At 30.9% G+C, this 18,726-nt stretch overlaps 1 protein-coding gene and 1 long non-coding RNA gene across 3 annotated transcripts in view; one reads left to right on the top strand and one right to left on the bottom strand.

Moving 5' to 3' along the window:
• Positions 1-18,726, top strand: part of LOC100867051 (metabotropic glycine receptor) — a 146,016-nt gene that overhangs the window by 36,965 nt on the left and 90,325 nt on the right. Inside the window, exon 2 of the mRNA XM_086906187.1 lies at positions 4,341-4,524. Coding sequence (XP_086762313.1) covers positions 4,341-4,524 — 184 coding nt within the window. The remainder of the gene's footprint in view (positions 1-4,340; positions 4,525-18,726) is intronic.
• Positions 3,649-16,816, bottom strand: LOC147657934 (uncharacterized). 2 transcript variants are annotated; one of them, XR_015291602.1, is made up of 3 exons: positions 16,540-16,816; positions 16,302-16,458; positions 3,649-4,090 (listed from the first exon to the last, which is right to left on the bottom strand). It is a non-coding gene; the product is annotated as an uncharacterized LOC147657934 (long non-coding RNA). The 2 variants fall into 2 exon arrangements; XR_015291603.1 differs by lacking the exon at positions 3,649-4,090 and adding an exon at positions 15,065-15,935.

The raw sequence follows: 18,726 nt of genomic DNA, 5'->3' as shown, positions 1-18,726 counted from the left end.
GGTACAAGGACGCTAAGGTTAATTGGTAAATCTTGCCAAGTTATGTTACGATCCGTACGATGTTTCAAATTAATAATTCAATGTAGAAACAGCATTAACACGGTTTTCTTACTCTTATGTATATACATATACCAAACTATACTATACTGTTATGAATATGTTGAAATCGTTAGTAATTTGCGTCTCGAAGATGCGACTCTCTACGAACAACGTTATACAGTGGCGCTCTCTGTCGCGTATCCCTAGAGGAATTTTTAGGTCAACGTATATTTTCAATGGTTATAGTTCCGTTTTAACGCTCCCAAGGTATTTTGGTGTACTCGAAAATTTGCAATTTAACGACAACCCGCAGCATCTGGATATACTCTATGTTTTATGAATAACTAGTTCGTATCGAATAGCCGTGTATAAAGTTTTTCATCAGGATATCCGCGTGTTTAGAGTTACGTTGACCCAATTTTTGTTTCGTTAAATACGTGTCTTCGATCGATAGATTTTTCTCGATCGTGAAATAACACGTGGCTCGAGATGTTTTCGGAACGGAGATATTTGTTTACGCGGATTATTTCGTCCGAATACGTTTCGATATAAAACGCTTTGCTTCTTTCGTTTGCCTCATCCTCAATTGGATAATTATGAGGCATGATATTTATTTTCCAACGAAGAAATATTAAAAAATGTTATAGAATGAGCGAGATATTTTCGACGAAGGAATTAATTAACAGTTCTGAACTGTCTCTCAGATTTCTCGAGAATGGGAAACAATGGGACGGCTTGTCGTGCTCGTTTTTCCTTTTCACTCGGAGGATAATAACTCGTATAGGAAAGATAAAAAATAATGCGCCAGTTCCTTTTCACGAAATATTTATACCGTATATTATATTACTTAATATATCATAAATATTAAAAATAATGTTATTTTTATGATGATATTAAGAAATTAGTAATTAAATTGAAATACATATATGTCAAGATCAAATCTGTATGATCATATGTCATATATATATATATACATATCTACTTGATCTTGGACACGTTTTAGCGTGCGATTAGATATTGATTACACATTTGTGTATTAATAGATTGATAAGATAAATAATATTAGTAACTAAGATAAATTTAATTGATCTTTGATTAAATGTTTAGTTAAATTACAATTAAAATGATTATTATTTAATGATTCCACGAAAAAGGACTCACTTCAAATTTTTCTTAAAATCACATCCAGAAATAATTATTTAAAAAAAAAGTAATAAAATATCTCAAACAAAAACTTAAAAATGATCCAGAAACGAATAATTACATCTTGCTTCGAACGTTCGAACCAACTATTATTAAAGGGAATCGTGATTGACGTCGATAAGGAAAAGAAAAAAGAAAGGGGGGGGAGGGAAAGGGAAAATCGTAAGAGGTGATCAAAAAAGGAAACGAAGGGTAGATGACGGAAATAAGGTTGGTCGAGGCCGTTGTTTCCTTAGCCGCTTTCGTTTCCTGCTCTGTCCACCCGATAACGTTCTTATTTGCCGTGGGCTTCCGTCCCAGAAGAAATTGCCCCGGCTTTATCGGGTTCACCCCATATCCGGGAATGCGAGAAACGTTATTTGCACCGGTACATCGACGGAACTGTCTTCATTCGTTCGGCCCGTTTTACTCCGCCGATAACTTCACATCCTAACCTATCCTCGTTCCCCACTCTCATAGGCTAACTATGATCACTGCGCTTTATTGCAGCTTCCCTATATCCGCCCGACTCCTGCGCCCTCATTTCTCTCCGCGAGCGAGGATGTAACTTGGCTTCTCTTTCTTCTTCGACTTTAACCTTTATTGAGTAACAATTTACTGTCAGTTGGCCTTATGGTAGTGGGGTGAGATGTCTTATAGACTCTTGGTGTAATTTGGCTCTTGGTTCGAAGAATGTGCTCGATAATGAGGCAGAGGAGACTTAATATAACGTGGTTTAAATCTTTCTTTTTTTTAATATTTGTTAGAATATTGGGAATATTCAAGGTGGAAAAATGATTGAAGAATGGTAATTCTGAATTTCTTTTTAAATATTATCAAGTTATGAATATCAGAGATGAATAAAATAGATGCTCTATCCTGATTGTTATTGAAGAGATTTTTTAATCAGGGATGATATTTGATAACTATGAATTTCTCTTTGAAGAATTTTTTAGATATATTGTTAGATATTAAAATAGATTTCTAGAAAAGGAATCTTTTAATAAATACTTAATTACTTGTTAATTTGAATTGTTAGAATATTGAGATGTTATTTCCTTTTGAACATTGTTGGAATATTGAAAAAACTTGAAATGAATAAAATAGGTTTAAGGATATTGTGATATTAATGTAAATAATACATTAATATCAAATTGTTGTAATATGTATTCTCGTTAGACAAGATTTCTTAAATTTTAAGATTTTGTTATAAAGATGGATATTTAATCAATGTTTAATATCTATATAAGTATCTATATTTATATTGTATATTAACTATGAAATCATACTATGTATATATACATTGTTACCTATGTACCTATATCTACATCATATCTTATCTCTAATCTGTGTCAATATTACTACAGTATTAATACTTGATGAACAAATATTTGATATTTGTTTTTAGATGCATATTGATAAATGTGTGTATTATGTCTTGAATTCTTAAAGGTTTATTATTCTATGGTTCTATTGTTCTATTGTTTTATGTTAAATTTTAAATTCTATCATAACATAATTCCATCATCAACTATATTTCTCATTAGAATTACAAATTCAATTCTATTTATCTTGAAGAATGTAAATAAAAGAATATATATTATTCAAAGTATGGCTGGATTATTTCCTCTTAATGTGATGAATCGTTCTTCTTTAATTATCTTAAAACTCTTGAAACTCTCTTATTGTAGCCAAGCTTGCAAATTATCAATAAAGAATAATTTAGATTTTAAATTAAATCATTACAGAAAAAAAAAAAAAAAACTCAACGATTCATTCTTAATAAAAATTGATTTGATAAAATTCCATCTGACATGAATCTTGTCGGATATTACGACAAAAATTCCTTTCTTTAATTCTCAACGAAATGATATTTTCGAATATATGGAACGCTCGGCCGGAACTATTTTTTGCTCTCGCGAGAGAATCGATAAAAGGACGGCGTAGAGCAGACTTTAAATCAGATCGCGATCGTTATAGTTGACCCAATAAAATTCCTCGTCGATCGAATCTTTTCATACGGAAACGGACAGAAAGTCTCTTTCTTAAATTTCTATGAAATGATTTCCACTTCGAATGCCCCATTCATCCCGATATCCCTTCCTCCCGCGAGGGAATCATCGATAAAAGACGCTTTAGAGCAGATTTTAAATCAAATCGCTATCATTCGCAGAAAGAATCTCAATCCTTGCGATCGATCGATGCATAAAATTTCAAACGTTCGATCCTCTCGTGTATACGAAATACGAAGAAGATGCAATACAATATTTTCAAATTTTCACTTCTTCTCATGAATCATCACGACTTTAAATCAGATCATTGAAAATAAACAGACAATCCTTCGCGTAACATTTTTCACATTTTCACTCAGATGAAGAATCGTTAGAGTAGATTTCAAGGAAGATTTCTTAAATCAAATCGCTATCATTCGATCGAATAAAAAATTTATTTAAATCTCCTCCGCGCGAGATAATATTTTCGAACGTTCTCACATTCGTTCTCCTCCCTGAGAGAGGACACATCCCGAGATATTCCAAGATTTAAAGAGGAAATGGAAACAGGCTTCGGACGATGAATAAAGCGGCGATGATGGAGGCGGAATAAATAACGATCGTTTCCACGATTCACGAGGATTTTTATTCCCGCAATTCTCCAAGACAAATTCCCGATACGTTCCCTTCTCGTCGAATAACATACAGAGTGGCTCGAAACTGGTAGATGTCCTCCGTAACCCGAGGGACTCGCATCCGTTTCCGCCTTCCCGTCCAATTTCCTCCTGTTTTTATATACACTTTCGACTGTGTTTGCGCCTCACGTTGTATTTCCCTTCGATTCTTCCGCCTATAATTTTCCCTCTGTAGCGTGGTCCCTGTAAGAACACAATTTTATCGTGAATAAAATGTCATAATAGTGTGGAATAAGAACGTTTATTACGTGGAAACGTCACGTGATATTTAATTCGGTTATGCATTGGTGGTATGCATAGATGGCTGTAGTGTAGTTAATCGATACGACGTTTCGGTTATTGATACTAGTTCTAACTAGTTTAATTAATAAGAATTGAGAGCGATTATTGTTAATAATAATTAAGAAAGGGGGTTGATTCTTTGGTTTCGCAGGTTTTCACACGTACACGTTGAACGAGACCACGCACACGGAACGAGAGGAGGACGAGATATTGACGGTGAGATACGAGGATGGAAGATGGTCGAAGCCTTACTACGATTGCGGGGGTGGAAATATTTGGATGTTGACCTACACCGTCCCCTTCTTCGGCTACGTCAACGATACTTACTTCTTCAAGTGAGTGTCGTCGAATTCTTTTCAATTATACGATTGTATATACGATGTTATTTTTCCTTTTTCTTTTTTTTTTTTTTAATCGAATTTTAACGGATAATAGAATTTTATTCTTTTTTTTCGAGAACTTTATTCTTCATCTTCACTGTTAAACACTATTTTTCCCGCCCGAATATTTCTCGATTGGAAAATAATCCAGAATATTCGTTGGAAGGTTTTGATGAACGCACATCCAGCTTTTCAAATTGTTTGGAAAACGAAGCGGCTTATGCGCGTACATGTATCTTCTTTTTCTACTTTTTTTAGTGTAAGAAAAAATTTTTCAACAACTGCAATCTCGAGTCGTGAATTTCTCGTAATGCTCGTAAATGTTGACCATGCGTGTTTGTAGATATACTTTTTATTCCAAATATTTTTTTTTTATCCCTTTTTGCAATAATTGTTCACTTTGAGAAAATGTGAAAAATAGGGATGCCCCCTTTCGTGCCAGTTTTTCCTTCCTTTTTTTCAAATCGGAACAACGAGAGAAATTTAATCTTTCGGCTTCGATTCTCAAATATCGAGTTATTTGCCAAAGGCTTGCGTACATATGAAAGGATTTTTATCGAGGGGAAAATTTTGGCGCGAGTTCGAAAAGGGACATTTTTTTTTACAAAAAAGAAGAAAATTCATCGTATTAAAAATTATCGAGAATTATTAGTTTAAATCTTATTTCTTTCGTTGCAAAACGAATTTAAAATTTATAATAAGCGTGCGTGAAGTAAGTATTCATCAGGCAAATATTGAAAAACGCATGGATATATTTTTTTCCCCCCATCTTTTTCGATATTGATGATAATTTTTTTTTAAATATTTTTCTTTCGCACGATACAATTCATCTTCCATTCATCTGAATCTTCAGATAAATTATTCTTAATAAATTTTATTGTGAAAATAATACTTATGTATAACGAAAAGGATAATATTAAAATATTTTAAAAATTTTATCTTAATTAATCTTAAAAAGGCATCAAATGCGAATCAATCGAAATGTTTTCAAGAGCTACAATTATTTTTCTTATTGGACAATGCATAGCGTTCGACACGAACTTTTATTTAGATAACGAAAAACAACAAATAAAAGTAATAAAGATTCTTTTATTTATATATATAAGGATCAAAATCGAATGGCAATTGTAAAGCAATTGCTCTTTTCCAGTGTTGTGAAAAGATTTCCAAGATTTGTGAAAATTTTTGTGAATTTTTGATACAAGGATACATGGACAATTTTTACTTCAGCATCGAAATTCGAAGCGAAGCAATTGCACTTTTCGATGTAAGAAACGCATATAAATGATCCATCATCTTTGTACCAAAAGTAATCTTTGCTAGAATTAGAACTTATTGCGACGGACGAAGTCGAGATCAATTTTCGTTTATATTAACGTTTTTCGTTTCATGAATCTTTCAAAAGATTTGGAAAAGAGCCACATGCCACACTCAATTTTGATATAACAATAATTGTCATCACCGTTGTACCAAAAATAACGTTTACCTTGAGGCAAGTACCGTAACGAAAAGGGACTCGAGAACAATTTCCTGTGTATGGAGTTAATTTATGGTTTATGGGTGGTCAGGCGTGAAAGTAACAGTCCATTATTTACCTGATCCGATCTTGAAATCAATGAGCTCGACGACGTGCCAGGGTCACGTGAATCTGGCGAATTCTAATCTGCCAATTGTTTTTGGTTTATTGCACAAATGCACGCGACGAGTCGGTGCGGCCGATCGTGTGCAGCGATTTAACTCGCGACGCGGAAAATTCGAAGAGAAGTTGAAATCGGTGGTGGGTGACGAAATTTTTTGCTTTTTTTTTTTTTTTTTTTTTTTTTTTAATAACGATATATATATCAAAATAATTACGCTTTCGTTTATTTCTCTTTATCTCGTTTTTTTTCTCCCCATTTCGTTTTGTGCCTCTTTTTCTCTCTCCATGTCCAGGCTTGGATAAAAATTGATAGCAGTATTGGTAGTTCGCAATGATCGATTCATCTAAATATTGTTTTTCTCATGGATTGGTAATTATTTAATGTTTACGGTTGTTGCCATTTCCAAATGTTATTTATTCTTTTGTGGAAATTTAAAAAATGAACTGGTGGGATGAAACTGGTGATAAAAATAAAATTGAAAAAAATGTATAAAATACACAGATATTATAACAGATATTTATAACGCGTGAATTAATTTTCATCGATGATAATACGCGAATAAATATATATAATATATACAATATTGGAAATAAAATATTCATTGCGATATGATGATATAGCTGCATTGTTTAGTAATGTTAATAATACGGTTCATTAAAATCTAGGGGTAAAAAAATTACTAGCAAAAAATCTCCAAACAATAGAAATATACGAAAGCGTACATTATATAGTAATATTTTGTTACCAATCATTAATTAACATTTATTTCAATATTCAGTAGCTGATTAAATTTAGTAAAATTTTCAAACAATAGAAATATATCAAAGCGTACATTATATAGTAATATTTTGTTACCAATCATTAATTAACATTTATTTCAATATTCAGTAGCTGATTAAATTTAGTAAAATCTTCAAACAATAGAAATATACGAAAGCGTACATTATATAGTAATATTTTGTTACCAATCATTAATTAACATTTATTTCAATATTCAGTAGCTGATTAAATTTAGATTAAAAATGATTAAAAATCTTCAAACAATAGAAATATATCAAAGCGTATATTATATAGTAGTAATATTTTGTTACCAACCATCGATTAAAATATTTATTTTATCGATGTTCAGTAGCTGACTAAATTTAGTAACAAAAATCTTCAAACAATAGAAATATATCAAAACGTATATTATATAGTAGTAATATTTTGTTACCAACCATCGATTAAAATATTTATTTCAATTAGCTAATTAAATTTAGTAAAATCTTCAAATGATAGAAATATACCAAAGCGTATATTATATAATAATGTTTTCTTACCAATTATTAATCGATTAAAATATTTATTAGCCGATTAAATTTATTAAAATCTTGAAACGATAAAAAATATACGAAAGCGTATACATTATATAGTGATATTTTGTTACCAACCAGTCGATTAAAATATTTATTTCAATGTTCAGCAGCTGACTAAATTTAGTAACAAAAATTTCTAAAGGATAGAAAAATATATCAAAGCGTATATTATGCAGTAGTAATATTTTGTTGCCAACCATCGATTAAAATATTTATTTCAATAGCTGACTAAATTTGGTAAATAAATCTTTATTGCAATAATATAATAAATATCAAAATATTTATCGCAATATTCAGTACAATAATTCCCAATCAATGGGAAAAGTCGACGATATATTAAAATCCGATAAAAGTGAAGAAACTAGCGAAGAGTGGCACTAAATAACAAACTCTAATAATCACAAGTGTATATCGTGGATCGTATCACAGGTTGATATCTGATACGTATCAAGGAGAAGGACAGGTATATTCCCATCGTAATAACCCATCGGTTGAATCGATTCGAGTGTTCCACTTCCACGAAACTTGATTATAATTATTATACATTATTATACGGTCAGTTATAAATTATCGTGGAAAATTCGTACGATCAGTCGTCGATCCCCGCGCAGAGATTCATCATTCATTTCCCCGAGAATCATCGATTCGGAATATCTGTCATCAGTTTTATTATTCGGAGGGACATTTATCGATATCGTCGCGATCTATCTCATCGTGAATGTTCGCACGATACACGCGTGTTATCCACACATATTATTCATCAATCGAAAATTTCAAATTACTTCCTCGTCTCTTCCTGTACGGGGCAGGAAATGATTCGCATAATCGAAATGGAAAGAGATATATATATATGTATTGTAACACATCTATCGTGTATAATAAAATGAACTTAATATCTGTAGTTATATATCGCCACGACTGGATTCGATATTTGTGCGGTGTAATTGAAATTTTTATGGAATACCATAGGGAAATGAAAGATTCTTTCATTCTTGAAAATGTATATAAATATCGCGATACGCGTATTTGCTTTGGATAAATTTGCTTGCCGTTCCTTGTTTGAGCTATTATTCGTGATAATTTTCTCGAGATCAATGTTACATTATAAAATAATGATACATTTCGCGAAATAGTAATTAAAAATTATTTTTAATACTTTATCTTATGTATATAAAGATTGTCGTGTAAACATAATGTTATTTGATTCTTTCCATTTTTCCTCGCGTTTCTTTTTCTTTTTCCGATATTATCTTATCCGATATTATATTATTACAATGTAAGTAATTTGTCGATTATTTTCAAACAACATGTAATAAATGCAAACACATAGATATAAATATATATATATATATATATATATATATATATTCACAATGATCGATCGATATATTTCGCCGATGGAAAATTAAATTCCTCCCCCCTAAAAGGATAAGTTTTAACAAACTTTTTATCCCTTAAATTCTCAACATTTGCTTATACACGATATCATTATATTTTACACGACATTTATCGATTTTATACGAACGCAAAAGTCGATGCACAAAACTTTCTTTTCGCACGCTTCTCTCTTATTCTATCTTCTTCGAGTCTTACTTCGAAATTTTTATGGATCAACTTTTTGTCCTTCGTTTTGACGTGAAACCATATATATATACAAGGTGTCCTTAAACGACCAAATCAGTATGTTGCACGAGTAAACGCTTTGAAAAGAATGTTTACGTTACCTTGACATCTCACGGTATCAATTTATCACTCTCGAAATTTTCATCGCCTTTATCTTGCTCCACTCGATCGATCCTTTCCATTATACCTATGCATTATGCATCTATTTTATTAAGATTTTTTTCACTATCGTAGTGGATCCATTGCCAAATTTATACCTATATATATATATAACGAAATCATCGTATATACGAATGCAGCCTCTTCGAGTTATGAAAAACGAGCAATATTTTCATATTTCATCACGTGTGCTGGCTATTCGACAGTTTTATCGGTTTCCATCCTATCGGAATATAAATAATCTCGCACGAGCGAGTGCGATATCCTCCTCTCCCGAATTTTCCAGAAACCGAATCTTTTCCACTCGATTGCGCGCATTTGTTTCTTCCGTTTCTTTATTTTCTCTCTCTTCTTTTTATTCACGAAAAAATTGGGAGGAACGATAAAAATTTAATAGGAAAAAATACAATATCGTAACGATTTTTTTTACGATATTTTTTTTTTTCTTCTTTTCATTTCCGAAGAATAAAATTTAAATTTCTAATTTTACAACAATATATGTATATAGAGTCGTTCCGTGGTGGAAATATATATATATTTTTTTTTATTTTTATCGAATATTTTGTAATTTTATTTGTTTATCTATACCTAATCGAATAAATTCGTAAATGTATTTAGATTTGTTAATTAAGATAAATAACGCAGGCGCGACAGGTGTGCAAACTAAATATCAATTTAACTTTCGAAAAAGTTTTTCCAATAAATGAAACGGAGCTGTATAAATTTTTGAAAATATTCTCCCCGCGTCATAAACTTAGGAAAAGTGTGACTCGGGGAAAAAAAAAAAAGAAAGGAGAAGAAAAATGCGAAAACTAGAAATAAATAAAAGAAAGGGGAGTGGCGGGAAAATGTAGAGATAAAAAGAGAACGCGAGAATAAATGATGATGAAAAACAAGTGAATCATAACTCTTAAATTGATTCGCGTATAAACAATTAAATAAATCAAATATTTTGTTTTTGGTTCTCTGGTGGCGGTGAAAAAAGAAAGAAAAAAAAAAAAAAAGAACAACTGTCGATGATAAAAATCCTCCGTAAATCAATATTAGACCAGGTTATCTCAATCGAATCGAAATTCGCACGCACGATATTCGATTCGAATTATTTTCGATCGATGTCGCGAACTTAGGGGAAAAAAAAAATATATATAATAAATTTTCGAAGAGGGATCGAATTTTAATTAATATTATATTATATCGTTGAGTTCTCATTTTATCGAACGGAATTAGTTCGATGATGACACTGTGATTAATATCACATTTTTCTCAAAAGATAAATTATGATCCTTCATTCATTTATAAAAAAAAGTTGGACGCAGTTTTTGAAGTATGGGATTGAACAGATAATGGCTGAATCTTTTATCGTAGATTATTGGATTAACCGGAATAAATTTATGTCTAGATTTTTTTAATAAACGCGCAGCTTAGAGGATTTGTCAATTTGCCTGTATCAATAACCTTCTTGATTCGATTTTTTTTATCGATTCGAACTTTCAAAGCTTATTACAAATTGCTATTAAGTTGAGAACTTGGTTTATGCAAAATTCTTCGCTTATGTATAAAAAGAAAGAAAGAAAAAAAAAAATAGAAGTAACGAAATTTTGTAAAAATTCAATGACTGTCAAGGATACGTCACTTTTATATTATTTAAAAGGGTTGATTGTTATTGGAACGATCATTGTTCCAGCAATCATGATGCCTTGATCTAGAATCGATTGACAGCCTGCATTCCGAATATTCGTATGAATATTCGCGTTTCATATTGATATGATCGAAAGAATAGACTCGTCAAAATACCTCTGAAACCAATTTGCATTACAAATATTAATTTTCTCGAACGTCATCATCATTTTATAAGTCATTCTTTTTCGAAATCGAACAGCAGATTAAATTGATTTTAATTACGAATCAACGCTTCGATTCCCAGCTTCACAATCCCTCCCTATTTTCACAAGTCGAATCGATAGGAAATGCGCGTTTCAGAGGATGAGAATAAAAAAAAAAGTACAAGTCCATCTCTGAAACATTGTGTATTAAAATATTAATTTATCTTGGAAAATACAAGACAGATATTTAAACTGGAAATGGAACAGAAAAAATGATTTTAACCATCCCTACTTTCAATGACCACAAATCGAATCAGTCGTAAAGGAGATGAGAAATTCACGGAATAAGAAAAAGTACAAGTTCAACTATCTCTAAAACATTGTGTATTGAAATATTAATTTGTCTTACTTATTTATCGTTATTAATCGCTTCAGATTTTAATCCCTCCTACTTTCAATGATCATAAATTGAATCAATCGTAAATCGAGAAACTGAGGAAAAAAATATCTGTCTATCTGTGAAACACTTCTGTGCATTAAAATATTAATTTGTCTCAGAAAATACAGGATAGACATTTCCACTGCAAAATCTCTCCTCTTTTTCAAAATGGAAAAATGATTTTAACCGCTTCCAATCGCAAAGGGGATGAGAAACCGAATAAAAAAGGTTTATTTATCTCTGAAACACTTCTGTGTATTAAAGTATTAATTAGAAAATACAAAATGGACGTTTGTATTGCAAAATCTCTTTTATTTTAACCGTTTCCAACCGTAAAAAAATATCTGCCTATCTCTGAAACATTTCTCTCTACTAAAATATTAATTTGTCTTAGAAAATATAGAATGGACATTTCTACTGCAAAATCTCTCTCCTCTTTTTCAAAATGGAAAAATGATTTTAACCGCTTCCAATCGCAAAGGGGATGAGAAACCGAATAAAAAAAGTTTATTTATCTCTGAAACACTTCTGTGTATTAAAATATTAATTTGTCTTAGAAAATACAGAATGAATATTTCCACTGCAAAATCTCTCCTCTTTTTCAAAATGGAAAAATGATTTTAACCGCTTCCAATCGCAAAGGGGATGAGAAACCGAATAAAAAAAGTTTATTTATCTCTGAAACACTTCTGTGTATTAAAGTATTAATTAGAAAATACAAAATGGACGTTTGTATTGCAAAATCTCTTCTCTTTTTCAAAATGGAAAAATGATTTTAACCGCTTCCAATCGCAAAGGGGATGAGAAACCGAATAAAAAAAGTTTATTTATCTCTGAAACACTTTTATGTATTAAAATATTAATTTGTCTTAGAAAGTACATTCCTACCGGGATGCCTCACCTCGACACCACTTTTTCAAAATCACAAAGCACACGACCTGCGTTGAATAGAATAATTCCAACCGGATTGTGGCATTTCAACCGGAAATCGATGCCTCGATTTAGCAGCCCCCTTCCTCCTCCTCCTCGTCCCCGCGTGTCCGGGTTGCAGCCCGATCGGTCGTAAATATACGGGGGTGGGCGGGGTGGTGGAAAGCTGAGGAAAGCAGAGTCTCGAGGAAAATGAAGGAGGATCGTGTTGTAGCAGAGACAGAGGGAATTCGGTCTACCCGCCGCCTGGAACGCCGCTGGTATTTCAACGTCGCGTGACTTCCCGGCTCGAGGGGGCTTGATTGAAACGCGAGTTGTGTCGGCTGCGGTCGCGTTCCACGTGCGCCATATCGTTCTCTCCCACTCCGCGGGTATCCAACTCGTTCGCCTCAACAAGAATATTGTAAATAACGGGTGGAAGATGTACAACGTTCCTTCTCGATCCGTTCGATCTGGTTCGAACGATTTGATCGACGGTTGGTCGATCCTTCTTAACCGAATGGATGTGGCTTGTAAAGTCACGTCTATTAAAATTATAGGCGAGTGTGATTATACATTAAACAACAATGTTAATTTTTTTTTGTTGATATACGTATCATAGAAATAAAATGAAATAAAAAACTTTGCCATGCTTTTATTTTTTTTATTCTTGTCGTAGATAAAAGTTCAGTTCCGCTATTCGAGCCTCTTTCAATATGTATATTTTCGCGAACTTTCCTTAATAATGGATAAGTCTTCTACTTGTTGTTCCGGTTAGAGAAAAAGGACGAACTCAATTGACGAATATAGCGACCAAGTTTTAGTATAAATTTTTTTGAGATTTTAGGGTTTCTGTGACGAAAACTTGATAACTATTTTTCTTACTTTATACACTTTTTCTAATTCATATAATAGAATAAAATAATTATAATTGTATAATAAAATAAATATATTACATAATAAAATAAATTGGAATTGTACGTTGTTTAAGAATTCGATTTTGGAAAAATATTTTTTTTTTGCGTTTAGACTTTTTTTTTTTGTTAATTTTTACAGGCTCGTTAGTTTTACAACTCGTCGGTAATAATTAATTTGTACATTATAATTAATTATTAATCGTATCCATTGTATCCGGGTCAGGTTCGTGGGATTAATTATGTTCGATTGCTGTGCTTAATTTACTAAGATTAACTGGCAATTTGTCAAGTCAGTTTGCAAATATTTTCTTCTTCTTCTACGTACCGATCGGTTTCTTTTTTATTGCGTCGAGAAAAGGATAGAAAAATATTCAAATTTCTCAAAAGCTCACGATTAATTCGTGTAAATGTAATTCGAATGAAATTTTAACAAATTGGGGCAAACATGAAAGCCTCGCAAATTCTGTCCGCGCCCCGTGATAAATTTTCGATGTTCTTTTTCGAAATTTCGTATTCGAAAAAAGTTCTTTTTATCCTATCCTTTTCATATTTATTCTGTCGTATACGTAAATTTCATTCGTTTTCACAGCTGCGTTGTACGATGAAATTTTTTTTCTCGTATTAAAATATATAAATCCATTTACGCTACTTTTTTTTTTTTTTCTTTTTTTTTCGTCTTCAAGAAACAGAAATAAATCGAAGCTTCGAAATCACGTGCACACATATTTTTTTTCCCCCTCGTGAACTCTATTCGCGTTAAAGAAATCACGTTTCAAACAATTGAAACGTTACGCATTACGTGTGTATGTATATATACATACATACATACATACGAACGACAAAAAGATAAATGGTTATGCAAATGATTTAATTTAATTGGGAAACGTGTAACGTATCGAGGGATGGTGTAACGAGGTGGAAAATTAAAACAGTAATAATAACAACAACAACAACAATAACAATAACAATAATAATAATAATAATAATAATAATGATAATAATAACAACAACAACAATAGTAATTATAAAAATAATAGATGTAACGTGTCGTTGAATTTACGAAATTTCATTCACTGGGAAAGCCAGGGTTTCGTTGGCATTTCTAATTAAGCCGTTTTAATAATTTCTACAAGTTACTGCAAACCCCTAATGAAAATTTGTTATTGAAATTTTGGCTGCGAACGTGCAAACGTCACGTGTTAATTTCATCGTTTTCGTTACATTATTATTGCAACGTTTATTACGAATCAATTATATTGTCGAATCATACATACATTCAATTATTGAAACGGATAATTAGATTATTATTTAATTTATCGCGGTTTAATTAATATTAAGAAAAAAGGAAAGAGTTAATCGAAGCATTTTTAACCCTCTCCCCAGAATTTAATTTATCGAACGAATCTTGGGAAATTCAGATTTTCGTGTATCTCGATAGAAATGATGTAACGGAGGATAATTATTGTTACGTTTAATCGTGCAAATCGCAAATTTGAATTTAATCCGCGTTGGAAAATGCTCGATGAAAGCGTGAAATAATTGGTGAAATAATTAATTAACGTTGGTCAAAGACTCGATCAATCTCGTTTCGAAAAGTTTCGTCTCGAACGGACGATTCGAAAGATGGAAATTTTTGTTTTCCTTTTTTTTTTTTTTTTTTTTTCCCCTCGATGCAGCTTTGCCCGGATCGGGAGATCGAGATTGTCTCGCTATCCTGAGAAATCCATTTCCGATCCTCAAAGGGACGAGATTAAAAGCTAAGCGGGATTTTAGATAGGATATATTCTTTCCGACGAGATATGACCGAAACGTTTCGTGACTCGAATATTATTCCGTCCAATTTTGTATTCTGGGTTAATCAAGTGTCTGGTTAATTCCAAGTAAATAAAGATTGTTTGTCTCGCGAGGAAAAATAACAGGGGAGATACGTATCTTTTTTTTCTTTCTTTTTTTTCTTCGGAGAGAAATTTGTTTGAAAATTTAAAATGAAAAACAAAAAGAGAGGAAAAGAATATTAAAGAAATTAAAGAAGAAGAATCTTATTCCTTCCTTCGATATTTCCAGAAAAATTTCTTTGAACGCATCGCCGCGTTATGAACGGAATAATTTCGGTCGTGTAAATCTGAAATGTATAAATGGCCGTCTAGTAATTCTAAGCGAAGCAGTAATAAGAGTTCTTGGCGTATGTAGGAAACGCTGCTGCATTCATGGCTGTGCGGAGAATCGTCTGTGGAATGTTGGCTCGTGGCCAAGTCTTGTCCCTTCTTCCAACAACTGTCGCTGCCACTACTTGGCTTTGATCGGCCAAAAAAGCGTACGATGGAGAGAGACGACGATGCGATAATCTTCGATTGTTTGCGTTTACGTTTACGTTGGGTTAAAAAGGAAGAAAGGAGGAAGATGTTGGTACAATTGCAAAATGTTGATTACTCGAATTTTTTTAGGTTATCCGATCGATCGATTATCCGAGGGCGGTGAAAATGATCTCCAATATTTAATATCTAAAATAGCAATAATGTTTATATCGCAATATGGGATAATTTGTATTTTGTGTAAGGATGATTTTTGTTAGAATATTATAAATTAATATTATTATAAATATTAATTTTTGATATCTTTTTTCTCTTGTTTCTTTTTTCTGGATTAAAAATCGGTTAAAATTTATCGAATCACGAGTTGTTGGGAAAAAGTATATACAAGGAATTTTACTTTTCGAAATGAAAATTTATTTTTTTTTTTTACTCGGATGAATTTTTCTCTTCATCATTATCATTATTTTTATAAACTTTACACATTTCATTTAAGTGATTAGGTTTGAATGACTCTTCCGTAGGATCAGCATCTATTATATATTTTTTAATTCGTACCTTTTTGTTATTTTTGTCATTTTTATTTTCCTTGTTATTTTCGCCTTTATCGTTATCTTCCTTGTCTTCATTTTCATTTATTCCGGTGTTAACCTCATCTACGTTATCTTCACTTTCGCGAGATATTTCGTCACGCTCATTGTCCGACATCCTGAACCTTTAACAATTTATGTTATATATAATATTTTATGAGAATTTTATTACATCGCGAGTTTCATTCATAATTATAACATAATACCTTATACTCCACTTTTAATAATTTATATAGCACTAATGTGTTAATTAATTTATTATTATAAACGAAATATTTAAATAATATATAACGTAAATGGAAAAAAAAAACATATGTATCTGGAGTGATAGTCACTCTAAAAAAAAAAAGGTCAGAAATAGATAGTAGTTCAAAATGATTGATTCACACACTTCTCACAACACGTTTCTTGATTTTCACCGTGCTTTTGGAATGCAATGCGCTTTGCAATTCTCGTTGTTCTCTTTTATGAACGCATTTCCCCCCCCTACTATCTTTTATATTTCTTCTCTCTGTTCCACCTTTTATATCTTTATTTTCTCTCTTATCTTGACGCGCCCAATCGAAGTTGATTTATGACTTCATTTTTAACGTTAGGAAATATTCATTCTTCCATTCATTTGTTCTATACTATTTGTTCTATTCTATTTTTTTTTTCGAGTAAATTGATTTATTATTAAATATTTAAACGTTCTTATTTATTGTCAAACAATGCAATGTTTTTTTTTCCCTCCCTTTATGATTTATATTTGTTTCAAAGTTATTATTTTTAAAATTCGATGATGATTCATAGAGATTTTATTTATTTATATAATAGGTTCACATATCTTTGGGATATATTTCTGATAATTAATATTTTATTTGAATATTTGATTAATATTAATTATTGAGAGTATAATATGTTACGATTATATATGTATAATCACGTATATTAATTAATCATTATTTTGTGCACGTTGATTATATAAATTTTGAATTTAAATTTTAATTATTAGATAGGGAATTTAAAATAAATAAATTTTTCGAATAAACATTAATGAAATATTGTTCGTTCATCATCATTTCATTATATTTATATTTTCATCCTTATATCGAATATCTTTATAAAATTTACAACTTAATAATTGTAACAATGTTATGTAACGTGCCCAATAATTAGTTAAGATCAATAACATTTTTCAATATTATTTATTTAATATATTATTCATTTTATTGAGTAAATGTTTTATATATTCGTATATCGCAAAAATATGAAATGAAATTAGCATAAAAAAATTATTTACAGAAAATTCTGTAATTCTGATATAATTAATCGTTAAAAAATCACGAATTACAATTTATTAAATTTTTATAAATAAAAGGATATATAATTATTAAGCAATATAAAAAAAAAATATACGATACAATATGAATAAATTTGCTTTCTGTCGTCGATTTAAGACCGAAAATTTTCTTCCAATCTTTTGAAATTGAACTGTTTTATTGGACTTTTCCTATTCTTAAAAACCAATTTTTCTTCCTTCATATTTAAAATCCAAAATAGACTTTTATTTGTTTATCTTGAAGCGTTCTCTTAATCGTACTGTTTGTTTCATATTAAATTTCTAGAAAATCAGTAGCAGATGTTTAGAATTACATTTTAGTTTTAATTAAGATCTTTCTAGAAATAAAAATTCGAATTTAATCATTGCTTTCATTATTTCTGGTGTCAACCACATCTATCTTCATTTTCGCAAGATATTTCGTCACGCTCACTGTTCGACATTCTGAACCATTCTTATTCATTATTGTAACATAATACCTTATACTCCAATTTTAATAATTTATACCACATGTTAATTAATATATTATTATAAACGAAATATTTAAATAATATATGATGTAAATGGAAAAAAAAACATACGTTCTTGGAGTGATAATCACTCTAAAAAAAAAAAAAAAAAGTAGTTCAAAAGAAATAGTAGTTCAAAATGATTGGATTCACACACTTCTCACAACATTTCTTAACCTTATTCTTGTTCTTGATCTTGTTCTTGACCTTGCTCTTGACCTTGCTCTTGGAATCAAGTTCACTTTTCCGCTGTTCTCTTTTATATTATCAACGCTTTCCCCCCCCCCCCCCCCCCATTATCTTATCTTGACTCATCACTTATTTTTAAATCACTTGTTACGAAATATTCATTCATTTATTCAATATCAATTCATTCATTTGTTCTATATTTTTTTTCGAGTAAATTTTTTAATTTTTTAATTTTTTTTCCTTCATATTTTCCTTCAAATAGACTTTTATTTGTTTTATCTTGAAGCGTTCTCTCAATCGCACTGTTTGTTTCATGCGTATTAAATTTTTGGAAAATCAGTAATAGATATTTAGAATTACATTTTAGTTTTCAA

This window comes from Apis florea, unplaced genomic scaffold, assembly GCF_048593485.1.
Source record: "Apis florea isolate Af1SG1 unplaced genomic scaffold, ASM4859348v1 contig_2492_pilon, whole genome shotgun sequence".
Lineage (NCBI taxonomy): Eukaryota > Metazoa > Arthropoda > Insecta > Hymenoptera > Apidae > Apis > Apis florea.
The sequence above is the reverse complement of the archived record's forward strand: the minus strand, read 5'-3'. Positions and strand labels throughout refer to the sequence as shown.